Below are 11,888 nucleotides of genomic sequence, written 5' to 3' on the forward strand. Positions count from 1 at the left end.
TCAGGTAACCAACAAGTTGATTACATCTGTACAGAAAAAAACAGCAATAAATATTGTCTGTTGATATTTGTAGCTTGACATTTAAGATATTAAAGGCACATAGATAGGAAGAAAAATGCTTAATCAGGGAATCTGAAACTTAAAATAATTATTTCATTTCTATGCAGGACAACGACAGTAAACATACATCCAAGTCCACCAGAGCATGGATGGAAGAGAACAACATTCTCGATAACATCATGAAGTCACCAGCATCCTCTCCTGACCTCAACCCTATAGAAAATGTAAGGGCTTCTATGAAGCAATACCTCGCAAATGTCCACAAGCCGAGAACCAGAGATGAGCTAGTGAGAGGAATCCAAGTGTTCTGGGAGTCCCTTACTGCTGAACAGTGCGGACGTTACATTGATCATATTCATCGTGTGATTCCGTACGTAGTGTTGAATGGTGGAGACGCCTCTGGATTTTAATAGTACAATGACCTTAGAAACAACAAAAACTGTGCCATTACACATTTAGTGAAATCCAAGTATTCTGGGAGTCAGTCCCTTAAAGCTGAACATTGCGGACTTTATAGGATAGACCAAATTCATTGTGTTTACCATGTGATTCCATACATTGTGATAATTAATGTAGACACATCTAGCATGTTAAAGTTACCATGTCCAAGATAAAAAATGAAAACTTTGCCATTTATTCATTCAGTGACAATGAAGACTTGAAATCTTATTGCTTTTCTTTTGATATTTATCTTGGCATTCTATACAAAGAAAGTTTGACATGTGGGAAAAAAATGTTTTGTGACATTGACTTGAATTCCCAAAGTCCATTTTGTGAGAGAAAGGGATGGATAATACTAACAAGTTTATTGTAATAAATCAAATTGTTATGAGTACTTGTATTATTTTATTCCTTCCATTTGCACTCCAATGCTTTTAAAAGTGAATATTAAATGTTTGCAAAATTTCTTCAAAATTGTGTGTGTTGTCTATCTTTCTGCAGGCTTTTTTTATGTACACAATTTGTAATTGTGCTCATAGAAAAGACACTTTGCCATAGGATCATAAAACAGACTTAGACTAAAGTCATAATTTTTCAACCGTACGTAATGTTAATTTCTTTATTCTGGTTTTTGAAACAATGTTTAAATTCACACGTCATGTTACCGATAACATAATTTTGTAAACAATTATATTTACAAATACTTTTATTTCTGTCTCGAACAGTTAAGTTAGATTTTGACTTAAGCTTAAGGTGTTTCATGATCCTTAATCCAGGCCGTTGGTCCATAGCACTAGGATGATCATAAGAATTGCCTAAGTTAGGCATAGTTAACATTAAAATTCGTTTTGAAAATTCAGAAGAAACTGTGTTTATGTCCCTTAAAGCTATTAAAAAACCTAATGGTAAAAATGGCAAGCTTGATATTGCTTAAAATGAAAGAAATGCTCAGAATCAATATGAATGGCTGCTTAAAATAAGAGTGATCAATAATTTTAAGATTCTTTTTGAAAGAAAACAGGTTTACAAATAAATGATGTCAGATGAAAAATGAATTTAAATGAAAATTTTAGGCATATCCCAATTTTGTTTCCTTGTTTAGTGTCCACAGACAGATTAGTTTTGAGGTAAGACCTGGAGACTCAGGGATTGGGTTTTCCTTCTTTAAAATTCATTCTTAAGATTTAGAAATTAATATACACTGAGAACATGAAGAAAATTTTCAATTGTTGCTGAGAAATTTCTTGAAAATTGTAATTCTATTTCCTGATTTTGATTATCTGATTGAGTGATTTGCAAAACTTCTGTTTTTAATGTGGACACTAAACATTGAAAGAAAACTTGAAATACCCTTATACTGTATAGAAAAAAAATAGGATAACTTACAAAAAACACCAGTTGCAAAGTTTTTGATGATTTATTACTAACTCTAAGTATCAAAGTATTACAGACACTTTCTTACAATAAATAAATTATCATCAATACAAACACACTGATAGTATTAAATCCAATATTATGCTCTAGTAAGATTCAAATAATAAATAATTTACAATAAACACATGTAGTGATACAATTAAAAAAATCATAATCAGTGATTTCCTTTCGAGAAAAACAAAATATTTATGCTGGAAACATTTTATTTTACTATACAAAAATCCATCTAAAAATAGGAAGGATCATAACATGTACACAGATTCACTGTTGATGATGTCTGTGGCTTTCACATACTTGTAGCATTAAATAACCCAATATCATTAAAGCTCTGGTTAGATTCAAATAATAAATAATCTAAAATGAACATACTGGTACACAAACTACACATGTAGCATTATAGTATAAAGACATGGTTTTCAGGAAAACAAAAAGTTTATGCTTGTAATGCTTTTTACGATTGGTAACGCAGATTCAAAAGTCCATTTCATAAATAAAGGAAGGATCATCACATGTTCACAGATTCACTGAAAAATCACTTCCTGGAAATTGAACGGATACCACTGTTGATGGCGCCCATGGCTTTCACATATGCATCAAAGTCATCTCCACAATAATCAATATAGATGTGTTCCATCAAATGAACTCGTCTCGGAGAAAGTGGATCCCGACTTTTTCTTCCAAACACGTTTCGGCCCCTCAACTCCCAATCATGATAAACTGTTTTAGCCACATTCCACATAAAGTTACCCTCGGAACATGATGAACCCTTTAGTTTTTCCAGAACGTCCCTCCTTATTCTGAACTCCAGTCTTCCTGGCTCGATGTCGTCAGGACACGAGATTTCCTTTACAGTGTGGTTGGATGGGCAGCTGGGAATAAGAGTCCTTTTTCTCTTCCTGTTTTCCGGTAACTCTCTCAATGGCGTTCGGTCACTGTATGAGGTGGTTGTGGTTGAGAAAAGGGCTCTCTTTGTTGGTGGTGGATTGGCAGTAGTGGTGGTGTCTTCATCTTCATTTGTATTTTCTCTTCGGCAGTTCTCTGAATTGTTGATTGGTGAAAGTTCACTTACAATGGTTGGAATGTTCATGGTTTTAACAGCTATTTCTTGGATAACTGGGGTTGATGTTGGTTCCTCTGGTGGGATGATTGTAATGGATGGTGTGGTCTGGATGGTGCTGCCATTTGGCACATTGTTCACTGCCCATCTGTACACCTCACTGGCACTTATTGATCGGTCACACTGCTGCTGTCCCCTAAGAATGGCTAAGATTTCATCAAGCTTCTCATGTAATTTCCCACTTTCATGAGGATTATGAGGATTTTGATGATTAGGAGCTTCGGCTTGCACTGCAGCATCCATCATCACAGGACTCTTAACTACAGACGTCTGTGTTGCTCTTCCGACGGAGGAGGCAGGTGAAGTCTGAACTGTGCTGTCTGTTTTGTTGCTGCCACTAATTAGTTCAAAGATCTCCTTTTCATCTTGAACCACGATAACTTTATCCGTTTGAGAAGTGGAGCTCACTTTCCCAGCTTCATGAAACACGACTTGCTGCTGCACAATTTCCCTTTCATCTGAGGAGAGGTCATTCGAGTACACAGGAGTGCGCATTGGTGAAGCATTTGAATTGGTCAAATCCGCCGATCCTTCATACAGCACTGTTATCTTCCGTCCCTTAGACCCCTGCAAGGATAATCTAAATTTAATCCATTGCACCAAACATGCCATAGGAAAGCAAATTTTTGCATATTGTAACATGTTTAAGGTCAAAATCTAGTAAATGAAAGGTATCTACAGATTACCCTCAATTGAGAAACAACTTCTTCTAGGGCAAAAATAAAATAATTGTTTGTTTGAAATGACTCCCACCTCAATGAAATGCCCCCTCCTGAAAAAAAACTTTATTGACCAAAAGAAGAAATATTTTTTTTAATAAATGTTCCCTGTTATCACATGCACCATACAAAACACTGAAATAAAGTGTCAGATCTAAGCAAAATTAGCTTTCTTTGTTGATTGTAGAAACTTCTTTTTAAAAGTCAGAAATGTGTTTACTGATTACTTACCTTAGCTTTAAAATGAAGCAATCTCTCTCTCTACATGTTCTACATGTATTTTTTGTTAATAAATATTTTGACAAATTTTAAGTGCCGAAAAAAAATAATTGTGTAGGAGCAATGAATTATGATGGGTCGGTCGGAGTACAGCAACCAATGAAATGAATTTTGTTATTATTATACGTCTACTGATAACACTCGAATTTGATTGGCTTGTAAGAATGCTTTAAACTTAAATAATGACTTGAAAAGTACTGTTTACATCAATAATGACCAAGGCTAGGATCCATTGCACATTGGAGATGACTGCATGCTCATTATAAGTGCTAAATAATGACCTTTTAATAACAATTCCTATTATGGTTTAGTTAATGTCTAAAATTATAATTGAGAAAAAAAATTAAAATATTAAAATTATATGTGCATTATCTGTATTACAATACCAAAAAAGAATAGAATATTACGATAAAATTAAATTGATAATGAAAATATCTGATCGATTATTACAACTCATTTCAACACTGTTCAAGAGAGGCAGACACAGCTTCTTCTTTACAATGTTACATGCACAGTTACATTGCATTAGGTTTTGACTATACACAATAATAGTAATTTTTAAATATAACAATGCATTATGCTATCAATTAAATACTGCTTTATTCAGTAAATTATGCTGCACAATAAAGCAATTGATTACTCCTTGTGAGTTCTACATGGTGAAATAAACACCCCTGACCTGCTACGTGGCCTCAGCCAGATCAGCTAGTAGGCCAGGTCTTGGGTCCTTATTTCACAATGTTGACATAAAAAGTGGTAATTTCATTAATTGAATGCATGTATATATTCAGCCTTTATGCAAAGGTCATACATGTATATGATGGTCAAATTTCCCGACACTTAATGTACTGATTTCTCAGTTTCTGACATTAATTTCTTTTTCAAAAAATATCTAAAACCCTGATTTATTTCATTTTAACTCAATACCAGTAATTTAACTTTCCTTTCACTATTTTAATCAGTTTATTGAAATGACTTTTGTTTAATATGAATCAAATATTTTCAACACGCTAAAACAAACTTGTTACAGCGGAATACCAAACAGAATAAAATTTTCAATGCTACACATTCTTATTCAGAATGTCTGTATCTACCTTCTTCTTACATATCAAGTCATGTGTCTCTGTCTCGTGATAAGTTTAGTATACACTTTTTTCAAACTATATGAATGAAAAAAAATTGCATTTGAATTCAGTTATAATAAAACCTATAGAGTTATAAACTGATATAAATACTTTTATTTATTTTATTGGAATAAATGCAATTGCCCACTGAGGGTCCTTGATTGAAGAACATCAAAGATTTTTAGACAGTACTTTATTCTTCTGTTCTTTCTATTACTAATAATAATAGAACAAAATAATTAAGTTAAAAACAAATATTTTTCTTAGTGCTGCCAAGAGCTAAAGACCTACATGTAATTCTAAAAAATATGAGTAATCTAATATCGATAGAACACAGCACACTGTTCAATGTAATTTGTGACAGTAAGGTGACGTGAACGACGGAGGTTTTTGTAATCAGAAAATCAAATCACTCTAAGTAAACAACAAAATAATACATGTCAAGAGTTCAGGTGGTAATACAACCAGGCCATACCTTTTGCACGCCCAATATTTTCAAGTTATTCGTTGTCAATAACATTTTATCTATCATTTTACCAGTTCGGCAGTTGTGCTATTTTACTAGGATAAGACGAATGACCTTCACCTATTTTCCTGCTAAGAATTCAGGAATCCCATGCCCGAGCAATAAAACAAGTTAAATCAGTTAAATATCGATTCCTTTCCTTGAATTTATAAATTAAGTAACGTATACTTACGATGTTCTTCAGGCAGCGTGTTTTCTGTCTTCTCTCTTCAAGGAACTGGGAATAACTGTCGCTCTCCAAGTAATTAGCGAGGGGCATTGTTTAATGAGGGTATACCGAAAGGGTCAAGGATCTCCAAATTAACCCCCTTTACACACCAGACTGACAGTTGTTAAACAAACATATCCCAAACAAACTACCTTCTACCTGTCTTTGGACACCGACAAAGTGTTATACAAAGACGCGTGCCATTATTGCGCACTAATGAAATCTAATTGCTACCTGTAATTTTTTTTAATTGAACAAGATGAAAGACAAAAATAGTCTTAGAACGTAAAATTAAGATGTCCACCATATTTCGGGAAATTTAAACAATTGATCATTTTTCCCCATAGTGTACTTGAATCGCACATATTGAAAAGTCTCTTAAATTAGGTTTATTGTAACACTGTGGCTTTATATATAGCGACAAGTACGTGTACAACCGTCATTAAAGAACATTAGAATAATTTAAAAAAAAAGATTTTTAGGCAGAATTATTTATCGTTCATAAACTATTAATAAAAAAAATTACTTTGCATATTTCTAGTTTTCAATCAATATACAGCTGCAAATTAATTTTCAAAAAATATTTAAACTCAGAATCAATAATATTTTATCGATTTAATGTTTGCGTACATTAAATATACAGTTTTCATTATTATCGTTTTGTCAGTTTTCATTCTTAAAAAAAATGAAACTTTTCCGTGTCGAAAACGTGAAAGAGCGTGCGTTTGCGTGAAAGATCGTTATCGATCGTGTAACGTGAAAGATCGTTGCGTGCGGAATCGTTCGTGTATCAGGTTTAATCGTTCGTTAATCGTGCGGGATCGTGCGTGTATCGTGATCGTTCGTGTAAGTTGTCAACAATAACGTTCCAGCCACTGTATTTGGATGCCACTGATTTCTACAATTATAGAAATAGAATCAACTCTCTATGTTGATCACTAGTAAACATCAAGATTAATGTTCCTGATTACATTTTTGGAGGAATACTTTTAAATTGTAATACTTAAAAAGGTTTTTCAGGGGGACAAAAATATTGATTTTATTACATACATGTATAACTGCAGACACTCATATTTATCAAAGCCCTATATATCATGAAGAAAAATTTAATTTCAATGTTTTATTCGAGTTGGCAGGTATTGTCCACAGTAGTCTACACAATAGCGCGGCAGCCGGCAATCCGGCATACCGCCAACATAACAATAAATTTTGCCCTCCCTGACGGGAAGAGTAACACGCTCGGTTGACCTCATTCGTGCTACGAATACACTTCAACGCACATTATCTTTAAATTATATTATTTTGCATTAGATTTACATTTTATAAAGTCAACATCAACACCAACCGTCAAATATATAACATAAACCACAATTCAACAATATCAACAGTTCAATAGTTAAATTGAAGGTAACGATTTCGCCAATACCACCACATTAAAGTATAGTCTTCTAAGAACTGTCTTTTCCCGAACTCCTCGAATAGATTATTGGCCCTTGTCACGTATGGTATTTGGCTAGAGATCATTCAAAAAGTCCTAGAATACGGAAATAACAAGCAATTTTTATTATCATCGTTAGTCTCCTTCTACGGAACCTTTACTATCAAAAAAGACAAAATCAAAAACACACAGCAGAAAAAGATCCTCAATAGCATTCATTTCCATATTAAATTGTTAATAAATTGGATATAACAAGAACGTGTAAAACAAAGAAAATTTAATGTAAACAAACAAAGGGAGAAGGGGCATACTTAAACACCTATCTCAAAGGTTGAGGTGGGACAGTATTTCAGAATACAAAAAAAATAAATCGGATACTTCACCCACCTTTCACTTTCATTGATGCGTTAACATAGTGACTAAATACCTACACTTTATTGATGGATATATACTGTAAAAGCACAAATGTTCGTGATAGATTAAATTACGTTTAAATCGTTGTTAATACTTACCAAAAAAAAAATAAATCCCACATTAAAATTTATATGTATATATTGAATACGTTAACTTGATTCATAACAACGAAATTAGAAGCCAATGAAACTACTTATATAGACAACTTAACGCAATTTTATCCCCACGAAAATTTGTGCTTCTATATTGATTCAGACTTTTTTCATTTATCATTTTTTTTCACACAAAAGAGGTGTATGACGACATTTGATAAAGGGATAAAGCATAGATAACGACGCATATTATGAGATGAACTAAAATATGCGGTATTATTTCCAAAAGATGTAAAAGAAAGCGAAAGCAGTTTATACGAGGGTCATTCAAAAAGTTCGTAGATTTTTTAAATAACGTTTTTAATTAACGTCATATTACAACCAAACTTGGTATACATATTTTAACAACAGATTCAAAGAGTGTATTATGATATTTATTACAGTTATTGAAGATTTAAGCCAGCAAAAATGGGGTCACGGAGCAGGGTCAAAATTGATTTATTTACTGATTATACACTTTAAATGTTTATAGCTATTAATCTTATCAATGGCACTTTAAGGAAATTAAATTTAAATACTTAAAGTTAGTTTTGTTTTATTACTTCATAAGCTAAAGGGTAATGAAATACCTTGCTTAGTTTAAAAAATATCAATTTCTAAAGACAGATATACTTGATGAAAAAAAGCAAAAAACCTTGACGTCGAAAGACGTCACGGAGCAGCGAGAAGCATTAAAATGTGTTTTGCGTTCGGGGAACCTTTAAACCAAACTCTGAAAATGGAGATGGAGCCATGCACTATACGTAATATGAGTTCAAAATCTTGTCAAAAAAGTTAGTAACGGCATGAAACGTGATGTGTGCTTTACTTTTGCGCGTGGGACTTTTAAAAACAGAGTAAAACGGATAAAGAATTTGAAAATAATGACAATCTAACTAAAGATACTCAAATAATTGACAGGAAATTAAGTGTCAAGTGTCATGGATACGTTTTAATTAATGGGGAAGACGCTTCAATCCGTGTACAAATGGAATAAAACAGCGGAAATTTGAAAAACTTTCTCGATGTTGTTTTTGACGTTAGAATGTTACAAACCGTGCTCCGTGGCGATAACACATGTTGCTTTTAAAACTGGCTGACACGAGTTCCATTTAATGAAATGGAATGAAACTTTGCACATCGATTAAATTTTATGCTTTTACATATTAAAATTTATTGATCTTAAATTTTGTAAAAATTATTTAGTAATGTGGAACATTGTCTACGTATATTTTGAATGACCCTCGTACAAATGTATATAATATAACTAATGATTCTGAAAAACTAATAGAAAGAAAATGTTTAATCAATTGCAGGATAAAAAGGAATTGATGGGGAGCTTGCAACTTCAATTCCCAAGATCATCTAAATTATCACATTACATCAGCGACGCTGAATTTTATTGTGCAAAGTTTGCTAAACCTCTCAATGAACTGGAAAAACGTCTCTACAAGATAGCTTCCGAGCAAAGATGGAATGAAAACATTCCAATAGAATGGTTCAATTTTGGTATAGAAATCAATCAGATAAAAATTTCAGCGCGAATCATGAAAATATCGGAAATAAAAAAGGAAGTTCCAGAGACTACTGCTCAAGGACAGAAAGGTGAAGATAGAGTTCTAGTGGGGAAACATGATATGCTGCGTTATTATCATGATGCTGGAAAAGCTCTTTATTTTTATGAAGAAGATTTGAAAGATGAAGTAATAATTGACGTGCAATGGTTTGTAGACGCTTTCAAACATATCATCACAGACGAGCTACATTTCAAAGGTATTCCTGTAACTCAAGGGGACTGGGATGAATATTACGAGACTGGAAATTTGCGAGACCGACTTCTTTTAGAAATCTGGAAACACAAAGATAGAGAGTTGAGCAAAGACCTTAGGGAAGAAGAAATATACGACATTGTGGGAATCAAGTTGTTTAAGAAAAGTGGAAAATATCTGCAATACCACAAGGAATCACTTCTTAAATTTATGCAAAGACTTGGTTTGATGGCTGTTGGTAAGGAATCTCACTACGTTCCATGCATGAATCGCAAAGAAATAGAAAAAGGTCTTATAGCTCGTATAAAAAATTCCGAAAGTAAATCATCTGTGCTTGTTTATAAATTTGATTTCCTGCCATTTTTCTTGTTTTTTCGCCTTGTTGTTGCTTCTATGCAAGAAGATGGTTGGGATGTCCTCGAAAATGATGGTTTATCATGCCTTTACAAAAATGCTGCCTTGTTTTCGTATATGAAATACAATATCGTTTTATCTGTCTCCGAAGACTCTATTCAACTTCAAGTATTTCCTTCAATGGGAGGATATGTTTTGGAAAGAGAAACAACATGTAGAATACAAGGAAGAATAGAGCAAATGTTGAACAATCTGGCAAGAACCTTTCACAGAAAAATAAAGTTTGTTAGAGGATTCAGATGTCAAATGGACGAGGTTGAAACAATTCCAATGAAAATTGATAAACATTTTTTACCAGAAACAAGAATTCTTAAAGAGGAACGTATAATGGGTTGCCCTTTGCATTCAGTTACTGCTCCGCATAACATTGATACCAGTGAACTAATGCAATATTGGGAGCTGAAAAAGGACACAATTCTTTGAGACTAGAAATAATATGCAACATTACAAATTGCTAAGCATACTAGTATTTTAAACCATGTAATTGGCTGGAAATGACAGTCAACAACATGAAGACTTCTACTTTAAATTGTGTTGCTTTTTTTCAAATTAAACAACATCCATTTGAATGCCTTGCAATTTCTCTTCACATTGTTAGGACAAATTTGCATATATATACTGGTTTCCTATGTATAAACCTGTGAGATGTTTACCTTTGTACTTTATAAACATATACTGTATATCATTTAGAAGCTATATACATTAAGCATTTTCATTTTAAAGGACAAGATAGGGTAAAAGCCGAATCTGGCCCCTTATTTTATATAAAAATCATAACACTGTTAAAATTGTGATAGTTTGTAGTTAAGAAGTTAAAATGATGCTAACTTTAAGACAAGCACTAAGATTCAAAGCTTAACAGCCTGTCTCTGAGAAAAGCATGCAAAATCTGAAAAATTGTCCAAAAGGATGGATAGAGCTTTTCATCTTGTCATTTATTTTTAAGATCTGGGTTGTATTAGGATATAAAAAATAAATTGTAAAAGTGTGTCACATGTATCTATTTTTTAGTAATAACCCAGTTTCTATATTTAGCAATAATTGGCATTATATAGAAGGTAAAAATAGGAAAGTTTGAGGCCTGATAAAGTCACTGCATAATTATTTACAATACAGTATTTATTATTTCATCAATACATATATGTCAAAATTTACAAATACATATTTTCCATAATGATTACATCTATCTGCAGTCTATACTGAAGAACACGTTAGGCGAAATTTGGAGCTTCAGACTTTTTATGGATATTTAGTACAGTGATACAGCGGTGGGGGATAAAAAATTTTGATCAAATAAAATTTTTAATAATAATTGATTTATGTTCTATCAAATATAAAAAATTCACCCTTGGCTATTTAGTGCAGATATATTTTATAAATTGATGAAATGATGACATAAGCATGTTAGCAAAGCTCTCATTTTGTACCATAGAATTAATCAAATTCTATTAATATGGGTTCATTTGATGAGCAATAAACATATTTTAGTCTAAATTTATATTTAGAAAGTCTATAAAAATTTAAAAGTTGATAAAACTAAAAATTTCTCAAAAAATGATAAAAAAAAATAAGATGACAAGAATAAGTAAGTGTGTATAAGAGTTATCTCCCGCTGTGGAAGTCTTTAGTAAAAAAGGCGGAAATGACATTCCAATGTCAGGGTCGCCAAGAGGACAATGCTGCTGCCTGCTATGCAACTTAGATTTTTGATACATTTCGTGCCGTGTATGTCATGTATTTTATTTGTATGACTGTATCAAGGATCTATCACACTGTTTGAGCTTCTTTAAAGCTCTGACTGAGACGCTATAGTA

The 11,888-nt window shown here is 32.7% G+C and overlaps 1 protein-coding gene across 1 annotated transcript in view; it reads left to right on the forward strand.

The window, feature by feature from the left end:
- Positions 1 to 10,913, forward strand: part of LOC134273234 (uncharacterized) — a 37,214-nt gene extending 26,301 nt beyond the window's left edge. The window contains exon 10 of the mRNA XM_062755429.1: positions 9,208 to 10,913. Coding sequence (XP_062611413.1) covers positions 9,208 to 10,497 — 1,290 coding nt within the window. The 3' untranslated portion in view covers positions 10,498 to 10,913. The remainder of the gene's footprint in view (positions 1 to 9,207) is intronic.
- Positions 10,914 to 11,888: the final 975 nt, after the last annotated feature.

This window comes from Saccostrea cucullata, unplaced genomic scaffold (genome assembly GCF_032062105.1).
Source record: "Saccostrea cucullata isolate Sc308-1 unplaced genomic scaffold, CSIRO_AGI_Scuc_v1 ctg1089, whole genome shotgun sequence".
Lineage (NCBI taxonomy): Eukaryota > Metazoa > Mollusca > Bivalvia > Ostreida > Ostreidae > Saccostrea > Saccostrea cuccullata.